This window comes from Mesocricetus auratus, unplaced genomic scaffold, assembly GCF_017639785.1.
Source record: "Mesocricetus auratus isolate SY011 unplaced genomic scaffold, BCM_Maur_2.0 Super-Scaffold_100038, whole genome shotgun sequence".
Classification (NCBI taxonomy): domain Eukaryota; kingdom Metazoa; phylum Chordata; class Mammalia; order Rodentia; family Cricetidae; genus Mesocricetus; species Mesocricetus auratus.
In genome coordinates this window covers 6,488,370-6,511,967 of record NW_024429216.1, presented here as the reverse complement: position 1 = coordinate 6,511,967, position 23,598 = coordinate 6,488,370, and the positions used below count along the sequence as shown (strand labels likewise).

General features: G+C 52.5%; 1 protein-coding gene across 1 annotated transcript in view; it reads right to left on the bottom strand.

Moving 5' to 3' along the window:
- Positions 1-23,598, bottom strand: part of Ryr1 (ryanodine receptor 1) — a 126,929-nt gene that overhangs the window by 13,343 nt on the left and 89,988 nt on the right. Inside the window, 9 exon segments of the mRNA XM_040734565.1 lie at positions 225-458; positions 460-477; positions 1,449-1,535; positions 2,208-2,355; positions 3,212-3,276; positions 3,945-4,736; positions 9,358-9,699; positions 20,401-20,588; positions 22,375-22,456. Coding sequence (XP_040590499.1) covers positions 225-458; positions 460-477; positions 1,449-1,535; positions 2,208-2,355; positions 3,212-3,276; positions 3,945-4,736; positions 9,358-9,699; positions 20,401-20,588; positions 22,375-22,456 — 1,956 coding nt within the window.

The window sequence follows — 23,598 nt, the reverse complement described above, 5'->3', positions numbered from 1 at the left end:
CACAGCCACATATGCCTGGCACAGATAATCCGGGGCTTAGCATGACAGTCGTGGTCTGCATTCCACCCATTTGCCAAGGCGTCCTTGCTGGAGACTTCAGTCCTCCATTGGTTGGCTATCTTTACCCATCCTAAAGCCTCCTGTCCCAACCGCTGTCCTAGGCCCCCTCTCTGGCATCTTCCGCAGTCCCTGCCTGAGGACCACAGGCACAGGGCGTGTCTCACCTTGAGACAGTTGTAGCCGATGATGCAGAGAAAAGCCACCAGAGTGTGCAGCAGACTCAAGCACCACAGGGCGGGTTCCATGTAACCCGTGCTCTCCTCCAGGAAGTAGTACACCATGTTCTCATCGTCGCCGCCTTCCACCTCCTCGCCGGCCCCGGAGCCCCAGCCAGAGCCACCACCAGACCCTGCCCCCGACATGTCCCCAGCTCCAGAGCTTTCTATGTCGTCCTCCCCCCGGTGGAGAGTCTGAGACCTGAGGTGGGGTCAAAGGTAATTCAGAGGGGACCCTGGTGGCACCCTCCCTGTTATGCCCAAATCACAATCGCTAAGTAACATTGACTCGACACTTTCTTCTGTTTCCTCTCCTCCTCGATTCTCTCTGTGGAGACAGGGTCTCCCTGGGTAGCCTGGAACTCACTATGTAGAGCAGGCTGGGCTCAAACTCGGAGCAATCCACCTGCCTCTGCTACTTCCTTCCTCCCTCCCTCCCTCCCTCCCTCCCTCCCTTCCTTCCTTCCCTCCCTCCCATCCTCCCTCCCTCCTTTCCTTTTTTTTTTTTTTTTATATTTCGAGACCGGGTTTCTCTGTGTAGCTTTGTAGACCAGGCTGACGTCAAACTCACAGATATCTGCCTGCCTCTGCCTCCCGAGTGCTGAGATCAAAGGTGTGCGCCACCACTGTCTGTCCTGAGTGCTGGGGTTAAAAGTATGCACCACCACTTCCATCAACACTGTTTTTTTGACATAGTACCTTGATAACATAGGCTTGCCTGGGATTTGCTATATAGCCCAGGCTGGCCTCAGACTAACGACTGTCCGTATCAGCCTCCCAAGTACTGAGATTGTGGATATGTGCCATCACACTGGATTCACACAGAACTTTCTAGATTCAGAGACTGGTGTGCTTTACATCTGTTTCTTTGCTTGAGTCTGGTCTCATGCAGCCCATACTCTCAGACTCTGTACAGCCAAGAGTGACCTCAAACTCTGTTTTTCTTTTGGTTTTTTCTCTCTTGAGACAGGGTTTCTCTGTGGCTTTGGAGGCTGTCCTGGAACTCGCTCTGTAGACCAGGCTGGCCTCGAACTCACAGAGATCCGCCTGCCCCTGCCTCCTGGACCTCAAACTCTTGGCCCTCCTGTATTGGTGTGTTGAGCCTTCCATTTCACAACTGGGTGAAGATCTGATCGCCCCGCCCCCCACCGCCCGGGGCCACAGGATAGACACCTTATAAAACAACAAGATGAAGTTGATGGCAAACGCCAAGAAGAGGGCCAGGAACCGCAGCGTGTAAAAGTTCCTCGACAAGTAGTTCTAGAAAGAGAGAGGAAGAGAGTTCGCAGTGCGTCCTCATCCCTGACCACATCTTACTGCTCATCTGTAGCTCAGGGACTCAGCTCGCTGCTCCCACAACCTCCTTCTCATGGAGTGCCTGCTGAGTGCCAAGACTGGCTGAGAGCTTTATACACCAGCCTTCGTCTGGCCATTGTCGTGCTGCCCTTTACAAATGAAGAGGCCGAGGCTGGGGAAGTGCTGTCTTTCTCAAGGTCATATAGTCAGGGAGCTGCAAACCTATTATTTGGGAGAAGGGATCCCAGAGATGGAACTTGGGCAAGCTCTCCGCCACACCCTAACCCTACAGCTGGGATCTGAACTCGGGTACACTGGAGTCCACATCCCCAGTACCCTGACACGCTGTTTCTCTGTCTGCATTACTGGAGGCAGAGGACGGCTCCTTCATCAGCCATCTTTTCCTCCCCATCGCTCCTGTCCCAGTTCCTCACAGAGCCACCTGCCACTCAACATGCCTGCCTCACCCCCAACCCAAGTCAGGACCGTCAGGGACCTCTGGGGGTCCACACCTCCCAGCTGTGCCTCGGGACAGCCCTGCTCTTCCTTTAGTGGCTTCCTCTCTGAGATGCGCTTGGGGCGGGGGGGGGCCTGCCAGGAAGAGAAAGCTTTAGTGTACCCCTGTAGGGTCCTCACCAAGAATTTCACCCTCTGCACTTCCAGCTCTCCCCAGAATTCTTCCAGGCCTGCACCGTCTCCCTTCTTTGGAGGGGGCGGAGGGGGTGTCTTCTTGGGGGGCTCCGGAGGAGGCTCGGGGATGTCTTCCTTCTCTCCGTTCTCAGAACTGCAGGGCACAGAAGGGATCTGTGGGCATGCCAGGCCAGGTCTAGATGGTGCTGGGGACCCAGGGTGATGGGACAACATGGGACCTGTCCTCTTAGTGTGTGTGTGGGGGGATGGGGCTCATTGGTAGAGCTTGTGCCAGCATACGCAAAGGCCTGGTCCTCCGCCCAGCCTGGGAAAGAAAAGCAGCCCAAAGCAAAGCAAAACTGCGCGTTTGCAGTAGAAGGGGCTAAAGCTGGGGCCCTGAGCATGCTGGGTAAGGGCTCTCTGCCTCTGAGACACATCTGTTTTTACATGTTGTTTTGAGACCTCTCTAAGTTGCCTAGGATGGTCTTGAACTCGCTCTGGCCCAGGCGGACCTTCAACTTTTGAGTCTTCTGCCTTCATTAGACAGGATTACCACACCTCATCAAAATAGCTTCACGCCGGGCGTTGGTGGCGCAAGCCTTTAATCCCAGCACTCGGGAGGCAGAGGCAGGCGGATCTCTGTGAGTTCGAGGCCAGCCTGGTCTACAGAGCGAGTGCCAGGACAGCCTCCAAAACTACACAGAGAAACCCTGTCTCGAAAAAACCAAAAAAAAAAAAAAAATAGCTTCACATGTGAGGCATGGGGAAGGTGCTCCAGACAGAAGGAACCCCGTGCACACAGGTCTAGAGCTAAAGGGAGTAGCCTGTCTCTGTTGCCTTCTTAAAGTCTTTCCTCTGTCCCCACGTTCGGATGGGTGACGCTGAGGGCGGAGGGCACAGGGCACAGGGCACAGGGCAGAGAGGGACCAGTACAACTTGGGACCTTGACCTCGATGGCTCTGAGTCCAGAAGGATTAAGGGTCTGGCCCCTTCCTCTCCAAGACACTCACTCAGCTTTCTCAGGTTCGGGCTCTGGCTCCGGCTCTGGAGGGGGCTCTTCCTCTTCTCCGTCCACCTGGGGAGAGGGCACAGGTCTGAGCCTTGGTGGGGCTCGCCAGCCTCTTCCTAGCCTTGCTACTCGCTGGCCTCACCTCTTTCTCCCTGGGTAATCAAAATATTTATTATCCTTCCTCCCCTCTGCCAGGGAAAGGGGGATTAAGAGTCTCGTTGTTCAGAGGGGAAATTGAGCCGCAGGGAGATAAAATGCCTGGCTCACAATCCTAGGCAGAAGCAGTCTGAATTCAAAGAGCTTTGTGTCTGTGGGGTAGCCCGAGCTGGTATTGAACTCCAGATCCTCCCACCTCAGCCTCCCCAATATGGGAAACACAGGCTTGTGTCAGCACGCTCGCCCAAAGGATGCTCTTGTCCCTCATGGCTTCTCATCACCTTGACAACCACAGGCTGCAGTCAAAGCGCCAGAGTGTGAGGATGCTGGGCGACCTCCCTCTCAGACTATTTAACTCCTACAGCCCTTAGTTTCTCCGAGGATCACGGGCACTGTCTCCGTGGGTCTTTTCAGTCTGGTCCTCCCCGGTTCCTCTAACTTGGTTCTCTCTAGCCCACAGTATACGTTTCTCTTCTCAAGATTTTGACCTTCTCCTCTTTCAGTTCTGCTTTCTCTGAGGGTTTTCATGAGGCTGTCCCTCTCTCTCCATGCCCTGGAGCCTTGGAGGCCTCTCTCACCCCCAACTTCCTCTTGAGGATGGGAGAGCCCTCTGGCGTGGGAGGCTCCACAGGCGTTGTGTCACCCATGTCCCCGAGACCACCAGCGCCTTCTGGACGGAAGGGGCTCCCATCGGCCACAGCCACGGCCCCTTCGGCACCTCCAGTGCCAGCCTGGTCCGCTGCTGCCTCTTCGTCTCCCACGCCGTCGGCGGTGTCGCCTTCGCCCTCTCCCTCGCCCTCTCCCTCGGCATCACCGCCAGGGCCGCTCGGCTGCTGGCCGTGCACCTCGTCGCCCGTGGGGTCCGGCATGCCTGCTAGGAGCTCGGTCACCGTCACCTTCTTGGCGCTGTCCACCAGCCCGCCGCCGAACAGCGAGCCCCAGAGCAGCCTCAGCGCCCCCGCCGCTGCTCCCGCGCCCGCGCCCCCCGCGCGTGCCACCAGCGCCCAGAGCAGCGCGGCCACCGCCGTGGCCGCCTCCCGCGCCGTCAGCCTCCGCAGCCTCCGTACGCGCCGCCGCAGGCTACGGTAGCTCAGGCCCCGCAGCGTGCGGCTCGCCACCGCCGCCAGCCATGCCCACACGCCCGCCGCCGCCGCAACGCCAGTTCCGTCGGGGCCCGCCGCGCCCTCCTCGGCCTCCTCGGCGCCCTCGTCCTCGTCCTCCTCCGGCTCGCCCTCCGGCTCCGAGATCTGAGCGGCGATCTGCATCTCGAAGATCGTGTCCTCGCAGAAGCTTACAAACATCTCCATCTTCTCCGACTCGCCGCCCTCGTTCACCACGTCGAAGATGAACTGGCGCTTGGACTCCTTCACCTGCAGAGGAGGAAGCAGACACGGCAGGGTTTGCTGTACCCCTTTGAGACCCGGACTCATGTAGCCCAAGCTGGGCTCCATCTGCCTATGGGATCGAGGATGCCCATCAACTCCTGATACTGCTGCTGAGTTGCGAAGAACCACCCTCCACGATTTCCTTTATTATTGTTGTTGTAAATTCCGTGTAGAGGTGGAGACATGACTCAGCAGTTGAGCGCACTGGCTACTCTTCCAGGGGACCCCGGGTTCGGTTCTCAGCATCCATAGGGCGGCTCACACCCATCTGGGACTCCAGTTCAGGGGTTTCAGCGCCCTCCAGGAACACACATGCAGGTGGCAAATGCATTGTGTGCAAGCAAAACAGTCACACATAAAATAATATTAAAAAATAAAATTATGTGTGTCTGAGTGCATGTGAGTGCAGGGACCAAAGGTTCTGGGAGAGGGCGTAGGGTCCCTAGACCTACAGTAACAGGTCAGAGGGTTGCGAGCCACCCAACTCGGGTCCTCTGCAAAAGCAGTAAGCACTAGTAACTGCAGTTATCACTGTTATTATTTTATCATCATCATTATTTTGCAGATAGGGTCTTGCTGTATGTTAGCCCAGAACTCACTATATAGACCAGGCTGTCCTCAAACTCACAGGGATTGACCTACCTCTGCTTCCCAAATGGTAGGATTAAAGGGGTGCGCCACCACACCCCACACTTTCTTTTATGTTTAAGGAGTCATGGTGTCATTATGCTGCCTGGGCTGGTTCTGAACTCATGGCCTCAATCTTCTTCACTCGGCCTCCACAGGGTCTGGGTCTACAGGTACACACCACTGCACACAGCCCTCAAGTTATTAACAGCGGCTAATTACAGGGCATGGTCCAGCATGCCTGTCATTCGAACACACAAGAGGCAAGGCAGGAGGATCCCAAGTTCTAGGCTGCCCTGAGCTCTCTCTCTCTCTCTCTCTCTCTCTCTCTCTCTCTCTCTCTCTCTCTCTCTCTCTCTCTCTCTCTCTCTCTTGGTCTGCCTCTGTCTCTGCCTGCCTCTCTTTCTTTGTCTCTGTCTCTCTCTCTCTGTCTGTTTCTGTGTGTGTGTGCACGCGCGTGTCGTGTGCACACACTTACTCATTTGTAGGTAAGTTTGTTATCTTAACAGAGGAAAAACAGCAAATCAAGACTTTACATAGACCTAGATAGGCACCAGGGTGACACAGATCATAAGAAAACTTTGAGCTCCCAACAAGCTCGATCCAGAAGCTAGCTTTTGTCAGTGTTCTGCCTGCGTTACAGAGGAGGGCGCCAGATCTCATTACAGACGGTTGGGAGCCGCCATGTGGGTGCTGGGAATCGAACTCAGGACCTCTGGAAGAGCAGCCAGTGCTCTTAACCTCCGAGCCACCTCTCCAGCTTTCGTTTTGCTTTCAGTTTTGTTTTTGTTTTGAGACCGTCTCATATCTAGCACACACTTGCTTTGTACATGTGATTTTCCTGCCTCAGCCGTTCCCGTGCTGGGATTACATGACTGTCCTTGTACATGGCCAGCCCGAACCTTCAAGCGGCTTTGTTTGTTCTGAGACAGGGTCTCAGGTCTCCCTGGCTAATCTCAAATGCTGTGGGTCACTAAGGATGACCTTGACCTCCTCCTGGTCTCCCTGCCTTCCCTCCCCAGTGCTGGCCTCACAGGCATGCACCACCTTCTAGCCTTTCTGGGAAGACAGGATATGGTGCTAAGCACTAAAGTTTTGCAGCTGGCATGGGGTTCAAATCCTGATTCTACTACCGAGAAGCTGGGGGACTGTTCTATTTGATTCCGTGGGCCTCAGTTTCCCCCTCCATATATGGGGCACAATGGGAGGCCTGGCTACAGGTGGCAGTGAAGATTTAATGAATCGCCAGGTGTTGAGTGTTTAGTGCCTGCCTGGTATCTCACAAGTCCGTAGTGCTCACTGGTGGTATGCTCCTCCCAGGCCCGTGTGGACACGCGTGCATTCTCAGGGAGCACAGGAGGGTGGAGTGGGTGTCCAGGGAGATCACAGGAAGAGAGGTTAGGCACTAGGGGAGCAGGGGAGGAGCACATGGGAGGAGGGGGAGCAGGCGAGGAGCACGTGGGAGGAGGGGAGCAGGTGAGGAGCACATGGGAGGAGGGGGAGCAGGCGAGGAGCATGTGGGAGGAGGGGAGAAGGCGAAGAGCACATGGGAGGAGGGGGAGCAGGTGAGGAGCACATGGGAGGAAGAGGCAGGTGAGGAGCACATGGGAGGAGGGGGAGCAGGTGAGGAGCATGTGGGAGGAGGGGAGAAGGCGAAGAGCACATGGGAGGAGGGGGAGCAGGTGAGGAGCATGTGGGAGGAGGGGAGAAGGCGAAGAGCACATGGGAGGAAGAGGCAGGTGAGGAGCACATGGGAGGAGGGGGAGCAGGTGAGGAGCACATGGGAGGAGGAGAGCAGGTGAGGAGCACATGGGAGGAGGTGGCAGGTGAGGAGCACGTGGGAGGAGGGGGAGCAGGTGAGGAGCACATGGGAGGAGGGGGAGCAGGTGAGGAGCACATGGGAGGAGGGGAGCAGGTGAGGAGCACATGGGAGGAGGTGGCAGGTGAGGAGCACGTGGGAGGAGGGGGAGCAGGTGAGGAGCACATGGGAGGAGGGGGAGCAGGCGAGGAGCACATGGGAGGAGGTGGCAGGTGAGGAGCACATGGGAGGAGGGGGAGCAGGCGAGGAGCACATGGGAGGAGGTGGCAGGTGAGGAGCACGTGGGAGGAGGGGGAGCAGGTGAGGAGCACATGGGAGGAGGGGGAGCAGGTGAGGAGCATGTGGGAGGAGGGGAGAAGGCGAAGAGCACATGGGAGGAAGAGGCAGGTGAGGAGCACATGGGAGGAGGGGGAGCAGGTGAGGAGCACATGGGAGGAGGGGAGCAGGTGAGGAACACATGGGAGGAGGGGGAGCAGGTGAGGAGCACATGGGAGGAGGTGGCAGGTGAGGAGCACGTGGGAGGAGGGGGAGCAGGTGAGGAGCACATGGGAGGAGGTGGCAGGTGAGGAGCACGTGGGAGGAGGAAGAGGCAGGTGAGGAGCACATGGGAGGAGGGGAGCAGGTGAGGAGCACATGGGAGGAGGTGGCAGGTGAGGAGCACGTGGGAGGAGGGGGAGCAGGTGAGGAGCACATGGGAGGAGGGGAGCAGGGGAGGAGCACGTGGGAGGAGGGGGCACTAGCAGCAGAAGCACCAGCAAGGAGGACATGGAGAACGGGGCCTCCCTGCGGACACACGCGTGCAGACGATCTGGGTGCACGGCCGTGTCCGGGTGGGATGTGAGTGTGCGGGGCAAGCTCGTGAGGGTTCTTGTGGAGAGCAAGGGGGCACCAGGGACCAAGAGCGGATTCAGGTGTGAACAGAGCATCAGCATCCAGGGAAGATGCTGGGAGGGTGTGGGCGCACTGCATGAGGCTCTGCGTGTAGGAAGAGCACGGGACCACGCAGAGGAGGAAGCGTGTAATCGTGCAAGGGCCTGCATTTACACCGTCTATGCCAGGGGAGTGTGTAAACGGGCCCAAAGCACGTGGGCAGGACACGGCGGAGCAGGTCCACGTGTGCCTGAGCTGGGTTTCTACTGCGGACTGTGTGCAAGGGCTGGGGGCTGTGCCAAGGACGTGTGTGTGTGTGTGCAAGTGTATGCAGGAGGACTCCAGGGGCGCCGGAAGAGGGCAGGACTGAGGGCATGTGAGGACCACATGCGGATACAGGGAAAGGGAGTGGGACCCCCAGATGAGCTGCGTAACCCAGCGGGCTGGCAGCATGCTGGAGCTGTGAGTTTCCTCTCGGGGGAGAGCGTGGGACATATTCAAGCACTGGTGGGGTTGGATGCGTGGGGCTGGGGTTGGGATGCACCGAGATGGGATTGCAAAGGCCCAGGCTGCTCCGGGCATGCTTCTGAGGGGCATATTTGACAGAATGGTGATCAGAGAGCAGTGTGCTAGCACGCCAGGGCACCCCAGAGCCATCGCAGTGTGTGTGTGTGGGGGGGGGAGTGGGCATGGGCCAACCAGGGCCCAGAGGGCAGGTGAGCAAGGTGTGCGTGACCTGCAGATTCAAACGTGGGTGTGACCGCGTCAAAATGACAGGTCACACCAGGGTTCCCAGGGTGAGTTGCAAGTCATGCAGGGACCATGAGGGCACGCCCATTGCAACAGCTGCAATGCACGGGAGATGCCCATGCAAGACGTGACGCCAGCAAGTTTGGGTCGTGCAAGATCGCAGTAGAAACCACAAAGTCGCTCTGAGGAGGGATGTGGGGTTAAGATTAGCGCGGGTCAGTTGGTAGCGTTTGCCTAGCACGCAGGAAGCCCTGGGTTTGATTCCCAGAATGCCAAAAGCCAGATGTGGTGGCACACACCTGTAATCCCAGCACTGGGACGATGGGGGTAGGGGCCATCCTCAGCTACAACGTGAGTTTAAGGCCAGCCTGGGATATATAAAACCTTGTCTTCAAATATGATACAATAGGAGGGGGTGTGTGCTTGTCAGGGCGGAGCAGGGACCCCCAGATACAGGCACTGAAGATGTTCACAACCCCACGTAGGGTCTGAACACCCAAGGCACCAGGGCGGCAGGCACACACGCACGGGTCTACCGACCTGGGGCATCTCCCACTGAGCACGGTTGGTCTCTGAGATCTCGAAGTAGATCCGCTCTATGCGCCGTGATGAGCCCATAATCTCAATGCGGCCCAAGTAAGGCCGGAAGTAGTCCAGGATGCTCTCAGCCAGCTCCAGGAAGTTGCGCAGGCGCGGGTCGTGGGGGACATGCTCCGACAGGTTGGTCAGCAGCACTGCCACGTTGAAGCCGATGTCCCGCGCTGGCTCCTGGAAGCGGTTGGCGAACTCTTCGCAGTTGATCATTTCATTCTCATCCGCTTCGGAGCAGGAAAGCAGGAACTGGATCTCTGGGCCAGAGAACTGCTTCTGGCTGTCCATGGCCTGTGGGCGGGCAGGCAGGGGAGGTCAGTGTGTGTGTGTGTGTGCGTGCGTGTGCGTGTGCGTGCGTGCGTGCGTGTGTGTGTGTGTGTGTGTGTGTGTGTGTGTGAACTCAGGCCTCAGCATGGAAACAACCACCACTTAAAAGGGCTGTGGCCACACTGAGCATAGTATAGTGATATTTAATCCCGGCACTGGGGAGGTAGAGGCAGGTAGGTTTCTATGAGTTCGAAGCCAGCCTGGTCAACAAAGTGAGTTCTAAGCCAGCCTGGGCTACATAGTGAGACCTTGTGCCAAAAGCAAACATAACAACAGCATCAACAACAAAACACCACAAACAAAGTGAAACACAGGCTCAGTTGATAGGGAGCTTGCCTCAGATGCATGATAGGTCCCCAGCACCCCATAAACAGGGTGTGGAGGTGCGTGTCTGTGATCCCAAAATGGAAGTAAATAAACGTCCCTGCTCTTGGTAAAATAATGGTTGTTGTTGTTGTTTTGTTTTGTTAGTTTTTCGAGACAGGATTTCTCTGTGTAGCCCTGGCGCTCCTGGAACTCTCTCTGTAACCAGGCTGACCTGGAACTCAAGAGATCTTCCTGCCTCTGCCCCAAGTGCTGGGACCAAAGGTGTGCACCAATACGGCCAGCTAACAATAGTGTTTTTTTTAATTAAAAATTAATTTAGCTTTTTTTTTTGTTTGAGACAAGGTCTTTCTATGTAGTCCTGGCTAGCCTGGAACCCACTTTGTAACCCACCCTCTCCTCTGATTTATAGAGATCCACCTGCCTCTGCCTCCTGAGTACTAGGATCAAAGGCGTGCGCCGCTATGCCCACCTGCTTTTTTTGTTTGTTAAGACAAGGTCTCATGTAGCCCAGGCTGGCCTGAAACTCCCAGTCTTCCTGCTTTAGCCCTCTGAGTGTCAGGATTACATGCACATACCACCCGACGTAGTTTATGCAATTCTGGGAACCAAACCCAAGGCCTTGTGCCTGCTAGGCAAGCACTCCATCAAGCAGGCTAAGCCCCCAAATCCACTGTGCATTTTTAGGCAGTTTCTCAAACACCCTTGGCCTCACCAGCAGTTAAGAAAGCATTTTACAGTTCAATTAAAAAAAAGTTTCAAGACAATTCTGGCTTTGCTACGCAATGGTTCTCACTGTTCTGTTTTATGTTGAAAGATGCACGTTGTGTTTTACTAGATGAGTTTCCCGACCAACCTAGAGACGGTCTGCAGAGTGCAAACGGAGAGAGAGACGTCTCTCCGTTTGCACGAACAGAAGCGATATTTCCTGGCTCTAGGCTGTTCTTTGTGAAAAGCTAGGAGCTTTGCAAAAATGTTTTCTAAATGAGTAAGAGGCTTTGCAAATCGTGAAAGGCTCTAAAACCGCAGAGCAGAGAGACGAGTCACACAGGAACTTCTCATCGGGTACCCTGGTGCATTCACCAGCACCCCCCATGGGGATCTGGGATCCCCCCCAGTCCACTCTTGGGCTCTACTCTGCAGATTTGCTATTTTCTCCTGGTCACTGTCATCTGTCTGTCCTGCCTCTTCTTTTGTAACGCCTTCTCTGGCCACTGTTGACCCGGGTGGAGGTTGGAGGTGGGTGGGGGGCAGGACTGAGAGCCACACCTTTTGCTTATTTCCAAATTCCCTAAGGTAACGCTGGGATTCCAGGCTCCAGTGTCTCTATGCATATATAATTGTCAGGTCTCCCCATCCGGGCTCTGACTGCTTTCCAGAGTCTTGAAAAATGTGACCACTGACATCTTCGTGGGTATCACCTCACAAACAGAAAAGCTCAGAAGTAAGCTGTTTTCTTTCTTTTCCTTTTTTGGTTTTTCCAGGCAGGGTTTCTCTGAACTCACAGAGATCCGCCTGCCTCTGTCTCCAAGTGCTGGAATTAAAGGCATGCACCACCACCACCCGGCTCAGTAACTTGTTTTTTTATTTAATTATCATTATTATTATTTTAAAGACTGTCAGCCAGGTGGTGGTGACACACACCCTTAATCCCAAAACTCAGGAAACAGAGGCAGGTAGATCTCTGAGTTCGAGGCCAGCCTGGTCTACAGAGTGAGTTCTAGGACAGGCGAGGATACAGAGAAACTCTGGGGGGCTGGAGGAGACTTTGTCTTGCTATGTAACGCTGGCTAGCCTGGAACTTCCTATACAGACCAGGCTGCCCTGGATGCTTGGCACCCCTCCTGCCTCTGCCTCCAGAGTGCTGGGCTTATAGGCATGGAGGACCACATGTGAATCCGGAAGCGAACTTTAGAAGATGAAATCTCCCCTCCCCCAGCCTTACCCATTTCAGGAATAGCAGCTCCCACCCACCCCATGAGCTTGAGTAAAAAATCTCTGAGTCATCCCGCCTGCTCTTTTTTGTCTCGTCACCCACACCTGATTCCTCAGCATCAAGCCTGCCAGCTCTGCTTTCAGAACAGATCAAGGATCCCTCCCTCCACGTCTCCCTCCACGCTCCCCACCTCCTCCTGCCTCCCACCAACCACTGCCCTTGGTCTCTAAGGTAGTGGGAGGGGCTCTGAAGACGCCTGCTTCCGGTCTGAGCTCTCTGCACCCGTGGCACACTAAATGCCCGAGTCCCCCGCTGCCCCCAGGCCCTGCCAGCTGCCGGCTTCCCTCCCACCTCCTCCCCTGCCTCCTCGGCCGTCTCTGCAGCCACACTGCTCTCCCTGCTGCCTGCCCTGGCGTGCCAGCCTCCACACCTGCTGTCCTTTTGCCGGGGACACCACAGTCTCCTCCACCTTCGTGGGGTGCTTCTCAGACCTCAACATCCGTACCCCCTCCCTCAGAAGGGCCTATCCCGCCACCCCATTCCCATCCCGTGCTGATTTAACTTGTTTTCACTAGCCCCCCGCCCTCTGGTTCAAGTGGGCCTCTCTAATTTGCTCGCTGTCATGCTCTCGTGACTAAGGCTGATACCCAGGAGAGGCTTCATCCAACGCCATGGTTTGGATGTCCCCCAAAGATCATGGTGCTAAAGATCTGACCTATATGTGGCACTATGGGAAGGTGCTGAGGCCATTTAAGGGGTGGGACTTAGTGAGAGGGCCTGAGGCCATTGGTGGAATGCCTTTAAGGGGACTTAGGGGACCTTCGCACCTTCCTGCCCAGTTTCTGCTTCCTGGTTCATGACATGCACACTTTGCTCTGTTACGTGTTCCCTCCTGAAAGCCTGGCCTCTCCAGACATCAGTGGGGCTAGTGGATCTTGTATTCAAACCCAGGAACCAAGAAGAGAACTACAATCTTTTCTCTTGATAAATTCATTGCTTCAAGGTATTTGGTTATAATAATGCAAATCTAATATATCTGGTTCATATTTCATCTTTGTGCAGGGGACACCATACATCTGTGTGATGTATCCAGTCTGTCAAACACATGGAATATCTTGAAAATGGGACAGCTTTAAGATTGGTTCCATTTTCTGAGAAGCAACATGTCCTTTTAAATCAGTTCTGAATGTGACTTTTCAACCAGAAACTTCGAGGCACATTGTAAAATACAAAGATTTGCTTGAGAAACAAATGGATGTTTGGTATTAGGGAAGTCTTATAAAGTTTGTAAATGTTTAGAAATTAATTTGTTCATTTACTTCTGGTTTTTCGAGACAGGGTTTCTCTGTGTAGCCCTGATTGTCCTGGAACTCTCTCTGTAGACCAGGCTGGCCTCAAACTCAGAGATCCACCTGCCTCTGCCTCCTGAGTGCTGGGATTAAAGGTGTGCACCACCACTGTCCAGCAAATGTTTAGAAATTTATTTATCACCATGTCCCATCTCAACCAGCAACTGCTGACAATACAAAACAAGGGGTGGCCAGAGGGGATGTGTCTGGTGGATTGAAGGCTCTGGGGAAAAAAAGCTCAAATAAAATGATAACACCCTCCAAAACAGATTCCGATTAAACGTCTGTGACAAGTCTCAGTTGACAGGAAACGCAGGGGACAGAAGAACACATGAAGTCACACAAGAAGGATGGTGTGGCCAGACCCAGACTGGGGACACCCTACCTCTGAGAGACTCTCACTGTCTGTGGACTTCATGTGGGATACATTCGAAATGCTGAAATAGTATTTTGGATAAGCTGAGATACATATGTATTTCTTCTCTTAAAATAATCACGGGAGGGGTCTGGGAAGATGGCTCAGTAGCTAATAGTGCTGGCTCCTCCTGCAGAGGGCCTGGGTTAGGTTCCAAGCACCCACACGATGGCTCGCAACCTTTGAAGCTCCAGCTCCAAGGACCTGGCTCTCTGTTCTGACCTTCCCAGGCTCTGGGCATGCATGCAGTACACTTACATGCAGACAAAACACCCATACACATAAACAAAAAGTCTTGGACCAGGGAGATAGCGTAGTCATTAAAGTGTTTGTCTCGCAAGAACAAGGCCCCCAGTTCAATTCCAGAAGAGGAAAATATGTATATAAGTGTTTGGGTAGCATATGTGTGCAATTCCTATAGAGGCCAGATGTGGGCGCCAGATCCCCTGGAACTGGAGTTGCAGGCAGTTGTGAGCTGCCATGTTGGTGCTGAGAAGCCAACCCAGGTCCTCTGCAAGAGCAGCCATGCTTTTAAGTGCTGAGCCGTCTCTCCAGAACCCACCCCAAAAATAAACAAACAAACAAAAACAAAAAAAACCTTGCCTGTCATCCCAGAAGCCTAATTGGTCAGTTCTAGGGCAGAGAACGATCTCGCCTCAACAAGCAATGTGGTCAGATCCGAGGAGTGACACCTGAGCTGACACAGGGGAACCTGCACACACACACACACACACACACACACACACACACACACACACACACACACACACACCATTAAAACTGTGTGGGACTTCTGCTTACCATCCCAGACCTCAGCAGATGGAGGCGAATGAGTGCCTTGAGTTCAGGGTCAGCCATGGGGGACCCTGCTTGGACAACTGTGCAGACAGCAGTGAAAAGTAGAGGTGATGGGGGAGAGCCTCTCTTCAAAGATGAGTGAGAGAAATGTAAGACGGCTGTTACGTGTGAATGAGTCTTGACTCAAAGAAATTGTCAAGACAAAACACCCCAACTACTGGGTGTTTAAAAATGGAAATACTGACTAATATTTGGACTTCTTTTTCCAGTGCTGGGGCTGGAACTGGAGACTTTGCCCATTCTAGGCAAGTGAGCCCCAACTCTATTACACCACAGCTCTAGAGATTTAATGATTTATTGCCTGGGATCCCAGCATTCAGGAGCCAGAGGCAGGAGTTCAAGGTAATCCTAGCAAGACTGAGACCAGCCGGGGTACATGGGAATCTGTCTCAAACAACAACAATCAAAACAGGAACCAGCAAGAAGGCTCAGCAGGTAAAGGCCCTTGCTGGGCAAGCCTGGTGGCCTGGGTTCCAAGCCCAGACTCCACATAAAGCCTGGTAGAAAGACAGGCAGGAGAGAGAGCTCAGTGGTTAAGATCATTGGCTGCTCTTCCAGAGGACCTGGGTTCAATTCCCAGCAACCATATGGCAGCTTACAGTACTGTCTGTAACTCTAGTTCCAGGGGATCCAACACCAGCACACAGACATACATGCATTCAAGATACCAATGAGGGGCTGGAGAGATGGCTCAGAGGTTTAAGAGCACTGGCTGCTCTTCCAGAGGTCCTGAGTTCAATTCCCAGCAACTACACGGTGGCTCACAGCCATATGTTATGAGATCTGGTGCCCTCTTCTGGCCGAAGGGATACATGCAGAAAGAACAGTGTACACATAATAAATAAATAAATCTTTAAAAAGATACCAACAATGAAACATATAATGAGTAAATCTTTAAAAGAAAAGTAAAGAGAAACAACTTCTTGTCCTCAGACCTCCCATGTTTGCCCACGTGCACACACACACACATCACATCTCTCTCTGTCTCTCTGTCTCTGTCTCTGTCTCTCTCTCCTCTCTCTCTCTCTCTCTCACACACACACACACACACAACACTAACAAAAAAAAAGAATTATAGCTGGGTGTGGTGGAGTCCACTTGCAATTCATCACTTCAGACGCTGAGGCAGAAGGATTTCTATGAGTTGGGGGCCAGCTTAGGCTCTGGGCTATACAGTGATCTCTCAAAAAGCAAATAATAATAATAATGATAATAATAATTGTGAATTGTGTATATTTTTTTCCTTTTTCTGAGACAGGGTTTCTCTGTAACCCCTCTAGCTTACCTGGAACTCACTCTGTAGACCAGGCTGGCCTGGAACTTACAGAGATCCGCCTGCCTCTTGCTCCCAAGTAGTGGGTGAATTGTGGATAATTTTTTAAGACCCTTGTTATGGAGTGAGTTCAATTCCCAGCACCCACAGGCAGCTCACAACTGCCTCCAGTTCCAGGGGACCCAACACCCGTGGCAAAACATTAATGCATATTTAAAAAAAAAGAATACCTTTCTTGGCCCGTGGTGATTCCACCTTTAATTCCAGCACTGGGGAGGCAGATGCAGGTGGATTTCAGAGTTTGAGGCCAGCCGGGTCTACAGAATGAGTTCCAGGACAGAGAAACCTTGTCTTGAAAAATAAAAACAAACAAACAAACAAACAAAACCCTAAAACTTCCTTTAAAAATATTTATTTTATGTGTATAATGTTTGTCTGCATGTATGAGTGTGCACCATTTGTGTTCATGACCCACGGAGGCTAGAGAGGGACATGGGATCCCCTGGAAACAGAGTTAAGGATGGTTGTGAGCCACCATGTGGGTGCTGGGAATTGAACCTGGGTCTTCTTGGAGAGCAGCCAGTGCTCTTAACCACTGAGCAGTCTGCCTAGCCCTGGTGGTAGATAATTTTAATTTTATTTTTATGGTGTGCTTTTGGTTAGGAGTGGTAACGTCCCTATTGTCAAATAAAAGGAAGGCACACACACATGCACACACATGTACACACATGCACACACATGTACACACATGCACACACATGTTGTATGATACCCCAGATAAGCAGTGTCCAGAACAGGCCGATCTTTAGAGACAGACATTGGGCTCATGGTTCCTAGCGGATGGGGTGGGCGAAAGGGGCAGTGACTGCTAACGGGCGACAAGGACGTTCTGAAGTTAGACGGTGACATTTACACCATTCTCTCAATACCCTCACACCACTGTGTTGGAAATTTTTAATGTGTGGGCCAAGAGCATGCAAATTACAGCACATTGCAGATACGTGCTGTTCAAAATGCAGTCTTAGCTGAGCCTGATGTCTTTAGCCCAAGGCCGGTAGCACAAGGCACTCAGAGGCCAGGAGAGGAGCACAACTTGAAGGCTATCCCCAGTAACATAGTGAGACCCTGTCTCAAAACTGGAAAATGGCCGGGCAGTGGTGGTGCATGCCTTTAATCCCAGCACTCGGGAGGCAGAAGCTGGAGGATCTCTGTGAGTTCAAGGCCGGGCTGGACCGACAGCCTCCAAAACAATGCAGAGAAACCCTGTCTCGTAAAACCAAAGGGGAAAAAACCTGGAAAATGCATTAAAAGTGGGGGCTGGGGGTGTAGCCCGGAGCCCACACACTCACTCAATAGCCTAACTGTTTCAACCCCCTGAAAGAGGTTCCTCCCCTCCCCTTTCCATGGGGCTGGGGTCAAACACAAGGAAGGCTTCATGCTTGACAGCCAAGTCCATCTCTAGAACAACAGGCTGCATTTTTCGTTTCCCACCAAGTAGCCCTGTTGCTGGGTGACTATCCTGCGACCTAGCTGCGTGCCAGGAGAGTCACTGCCCCCAGCCCCAGGGGGTGGCACCACACGGGGCCGTCTTTTAGCCCAGCAGCAGAGAGCCCACATTTACCTCCATGTGCTGTGGTTTTTCGGTAGCTTAGGTTTGCACAAGGATGGATCGGAGAAAAGATAACGCAGACCCCTCTGTCTGCCAGCAGCCTTCAGAGGGAGGTAAAGCCTGACTGGGAATAGTACTCAAACCAGACAGTCCGGCCGATAAAAGCGATTGCCAGCACAAACCTCACGACCTGAGTTGGATTCCTGGAGCCCACGATGGAAGGAGCCAACTGACAGTGGTCCTTTGACTCACAGGAGCCACCACCCGCAATAATGATAACCAATGAAACAGAACTTGAAGAAAGTGACCTCCACCCTACAAGTTCGGAATTCTTTACAAGATGAATAAACGTGTTCTTGTTTGGTTAGTATTGTTTACTTTGCTAAAAGTTAATGAAATTTTAAAAATGTATTTCCACATGAAAGTAAAATATTCTGCATGGCTAAAATAGCATCATAAAGAAAAGCCTTGGCACCCACCTATAATCCCAGCACCTAGGATGCTGAGGCAAGAGGATTGCTGTGAGTTCCAGGACAGCCTGAGCTACACAAAGATCTAGACCAGTCTTGGTTGCCGAATGAGATCCTGTCTCAAAAACAAACAAACAACTAAACAACTAAACAGACACCAGGGATAGGAAGTCAGCTCACAAAATAAGAGTATGAAATAAATAACTCCACACTCCCACAATAATGATAATCAATAAGGCAGAATGTGAAGACACTTTAAATCCTGCACTGACTTCTACATACACTCTCATGGAAGCACAGACAGGCCCATTCACCAGCATGTACCCTGCCCCAAAACACACATGCATCACATACACACAGAACAAATAATCTACACAGATGGTATAGCACCCTATGTGTTAGGCAAGAACTCACTGGGGGATTCTAGGCAGGTGCTGTACTATTGAGCCACACCTCCAGCCCCTCACTGGGGGATTCTAGGCAGAGGCTCTGCCACTGAGCCACACCCCCAGACCCTCACTGGGGGATTCTAGGCAGGGGCTCTACTATTAAGCCACACCCCCAGCCCTTCACTGGGGGATTCTAGGCAGGGGCTCTACCACTGAGCTACTTTAGAGACAGCCTGGAGGTAAAAACCTTAGCAGCCACATAGGCTTACAGAGCAGACATTGCCCAGTAGGGCTAGGGAGGATCCTGATCAAAACAGGCAAGAATCTCTTCCACAGGTAGGAACAGAGTGAGGTCTGAGGGTTGGCTAAGGAGCCAGTACCAGTGTTGATTTCCTGATTTGTATCACTGCTTAGCAGTCATGGAGAAAATGAGCTTCAGGGAACAGTGGAACTGGAACGGAAAGTGTGACGGAGCAGATGTGATAAAAAGAGAACGGTATGGAGTAATACAGACGTGGAATCCCAGCACTTGGGGCGTGCAGACTGCAGGATCAGGAGTTCAAGGTCATCCCTGGGGAGCTGAGGCCAGCCTGGGCTACGTGAGACCCAGTGTCAAAACCCAAACCAAAAAGCTAACAGTTTGGGCAACAGGAGAAAGGGTCTTCAGAAATTCTGTTTGGGCTACTTATCCATCAGCCTGGGGTGGTTTCTGAACACTGTCAAAATGGCGACAGGAAATATGTGGGCTGGGCTGGGCCGTAGCACGGTGGTAGGGGGGCGTTCCTTGTGTGCGCAAGGTTACCATTCCCAATAGGCAATTCATTAATGCATTCTTTCTCCCTTCTTTCTTTCCTTCCTTCCTTTTTCCTTCTTTGGTTTTTCAAGACAGGGTTTCTCTGTATTGTTTTGGAGGCTGTCCTGGAACTTGCTCTGTAGACCAGGCTGGCCTCGAACTCACAGAGATCCACCTGCCTCTGCCTCCCGAGGGCTGGGATTAAAGGCGTGCGCAGCCATGCCCCCCTCAAGTGTCCCCCAGAGCTCATGTGCTCTGGGTATGATCCCCAGATGTCCAGACCACTGGGGAGCTGTGTAAAACATTAGTGTGTGGGGCCTGGTGGGAAGATGTAGGTTTGGGGCGTATCCCTTGAAGAGTATGTCAGGGACTCTGGCCCCTTCTCTTTTTCTCTCTGCTCCTGGCCACCAGCAGATGAGCTGCTGTATTCTGACATGCTTTCCTCACTGGATCTGCCTTGCCAGGGGTTCAAAGTAACGGGGTCAAGTGATCACGGATTGAACTATGAACAAAAGAAACCTCTCTTCCTTGGGGATTCCCTGCTGAAAGAGAAAAGTAGCTTCTGCTGTGGAAACAAAAATCTTCCTCCCTTTAAGTGCATTGTCTTAGGTATTTTGTCACAGCAATGGAAAGCTGATGGATGAGATGATAATGCTGTGACTGTTTACAAATAAGGGTCAGTCTGTCTGTCTGTCTATCTTTCTTTCTATCTATTTATTTATTTTGGTTTTTCAAGACAGGGTTTCTCTGTGTAGCCTGGCTGTCCTGGAGCGCACTCTGTAGAACAGATTGGCCGGGAACTTACAGAGATCCGTCTGCCACTGCCTCCGGAGTGCTGGGATAAACAATGGCTTTTATAGTAACAATGGCTTATATAGTAGCAGTGGTTTATATAGTAACAGTGGCTTATATAGTAGCAATGACTTATATAGTAACAATGGCTTATATAGTAACAATGGTTTATATAGTAACAATGGCTTATATAGTAATAACGGCTCTCATAGGTGTGAGAACACATGCATTGCATCCTAAAGATAGCCTCAAGCACTGGTCTCAAGTCACAATCTTCCTGCCTCAGCTTCCCAAGTCCTGGGGTGTAAACCACCACCCTCAGATCGTTCCCATGTTACAGACAAGGAAACTGAGGCCAAGCAAGAAGCCTCTCATCCAAGGCAGCCAACCAGAGAGGTACTGCTGGCACTTGGCGACCCTGCCTGGATCTTGGGCTCACCTGCTATCCAGCACCCACCTTCTGGAAGTCCTTCTTGGAGATGAGGCCGCGGGGGTCTGTGACATAGTCCTGGAAGGCCTCCGAGCCCACGATGTCCTTGAGTTTCAGAAACATGTCAAAAAACTTGAGGATCATCTCCACGTTGGATGAGGACTCCACGAGCATGTCCACCATCTGCCGCGCGATCATGCCGTTTACCACGTTCCCTGCGGGAGGCCTGGGTCAGTGCGGCCCCACAGAGCATCCGCTCTGGACCTGAGTTGGTGTGGCCCGGCAGAGCATCAGCTCTGGACCCGGGTCGGTGTGGCCCTGCAGAGCATCAACTCTGGACCTGAGTCGGTGTGGCCCCGCAGAGCATCAGCTCTGGACCTGGGTCAGTGCGGCCCCGCAGAGCATCGACTCTGGACCCGGGTCGGTGCACCCGGCTCTGCGTTTTCTCTCTCTCCAGCTCAGAAGCCACCCATGGCTCCTTAGGACCCACCAAGCAGGTGGGCACTTCCGGGGCCCCCTCCCACACCTCCGGGAAGAGGACCATCTGGTACCTCCATGGGCATCCTCTTTTGATAATTTGCCGGCCCACTCACTGGCTTTCCACTGAGGGTAGTGGTGACACAGGTTGACAGTGGGACCCTGTGCCAGGGGGGCTGTACCAAGAGCTGCCCCAGGAGAACCTTGTAAGTGGTTTGATATCACTGTACAATTTCACTAAGAGCTCTCTAGCTGGTAAATAGGCAAGGGGGGATTTGCACCCAGAGCCTGTGACTTCAGAGCTCACAGGCCTAAAAACTTTATACTGATGCACCTGGCTGTGGAGGTGCCTGCTTGTAATGTCAACAGCTGTGAAGCTGGAGCAGGAGGATTGTCATGAGTTCTCTCGAGGCCTGGGCTGTAGAGTAGGACTCTGTCTCAAAGACTAAAAGCAAGGGCACTTGAGGGCCTGCGGTGCAGTTCAGAGGCATGGGTAAGGTCCTGGGTTCTTGCCCCAGCACTCTGGGGAAGAAAAACGATTTGAATGTCCACCAATAGGGATTTAATTTAACGATTTTACCCAATACCTCACAATGGAGTGGTCTGCATCCACATAAAAGAATAAGCCGGTAGAGAATAGATTTTTAACAGAGTACAAGCTTGATAAATATAAAGCCCTGGGTTTAATTCCAGAAAGGGAGAAAGAGAGATTTGAAAGAAGTGTTTTGTTTTGTGGTTTTTGAGCTGTTGTAGCCCGGGTAGACTGGGCTCGTCTCAAACTCTATGTAGCTGAGAAAGGTACTGAACTCTTGATCCTCCTGCCTCAGCCTCCTGTGTGCCACTATACCCAACTTTATTATTACTGTTGTTGTCATTATTATTACAGATGGTGCATATATGTTTTGTATATCACATACACGCAGTGCCCTCAAAGAAGGCACTGGAGCCCCTGGAACTGGAGTTGCAGACAGATGTGAGCTGTCATGTGGGTACTGGGAATTGAATCTGGGTCCTCTGGAACAGCATCCAGTGCTCTTAACCACTGAGCCATCTCTCCAGCCCTTGGTTTTGTTTATTTGTGTTTGAGATGGGGTCTTGCTATTAGGGCAAGCTGACCTGGACTAACCATGTAGCACAGGGTTAAATTATTATTATTATTACTATAAATGTTATTGCTATTATTATTCAATAAGAGGCATTTCAAGTTGCTAAACTTGGTGGATATTTGTCATGCAGAAAACTAATTGATACATTTAGTAACTATTCATGCATTATATTGGTATATCTAATAAATAAATATTAAGTTCATAAATAAAGTATCCTGGCAACTCATCTCACTAAAACCTCTCTGTGGAACCACAAAAATTAACATCCATACAGTCAGGGCCTGGCTCAAACACAGTACTTGGTAGATATTTTGTTGACCTTGTTACAGCAGACGCGGCTCAGAGTCAGGGCATTTTGGGTCTCAAGCACCATTCTTGGCTTTGTGTAAACCGCCCCCGCAACTCCGCTGGGCGTTACCTTCCAGGAGGGACAGCAACATCACCACCATGTCTTTCTGTAAGTCCAGCAGCTCCTTCAGCAGCTCTATCTGGCTGGAGTCCTAGAGGGCGCACACCCCGCTGTGAGTGGCCGCGTCTCGGCAGAGTAGCCATCCTACTGACCGGGGGTCTGGGGCTCCCTCACCTATCCAGCAGGGCCTATGCTCCCCTCTTTCTCCCTCTTACCTCTGAGGGGGCCTGCGTCCAAACATGTTCCTCGGAAGCACAGGGGGGACAGAGAGACAAGATTGTGGGGGTGGGGCTGGTACCCCGGGAAAGCGCATGGGGGGCGTGGTGCTGGCAGACAGGGAAGCCATGAGCCTTGGTGAACAGACATTCAGGCCAGAGTGGGACAGACAGACGGGGACAGATACTCAGGTCTTAGGAGGATGAAATCCCAGCGTGGTGCCAGGTCTATAGGGACATGGCCTGGATGGATCTGACCGTGACAGACAGGTGGGACCATGAGGAAGTTCAAGGGGACAGCCATGCACTTTTTGATATGCCATTTTTGGGAAATAAGAAGCCGGTGCGCCCCCCGGCCACGGTGTCCAATAGAGGACTCACAATGGAGGGAGGACTCACAATGGAGGGAGGACTCACAATGGAGGACTCACAGAAACCTCCATCAAAGCCCCCATTGCAGCATCTGTATTATTTTCAGTCACACCTAAGTGCCATGTGCGGCGCATAGTGTAATTTTCCTGGCCTCACACAGGAGCTGTGAGGCTCCTTTGCCCCCATGCTGGTTCTGGGAGTTGTTCATTCTAATCCTAACGCATCCCACAGTTACAAAGTTTGGTATTCTGACTTCAGGCTCCCAGCAAACTAGGATCTGTAGGTTAATGGGTCCCAGGCTTTGTGCTTTCCCACGAGTCTGTTTTATCTTAGCTGCCACAGTCCAGGCGATGAGCTATAAACCTGCCGGAGCTCATGGAGCTGTCTCCACATCCTGGCTTTGGCTTTAGGAATGAATACGGCAGTGTGTCTGGCCAACCAGACATTTCTTTCCTCTGGCTCAGATCACCGGCTCAACAGCAAGCACACGGCCAAGACTGCGGCCAGAGAACTCGGGGTCTTTTATTTAGAACTTCTAGGCAAGATGTGCTTCGCACTGCCTGGAGCTGTTAGTGGGGTGAAGGGAAGACTGGGCACCTTTTTTCCAGCCGCTCACTGGGAGATTCTAGGCAGGGGCTCTACCACT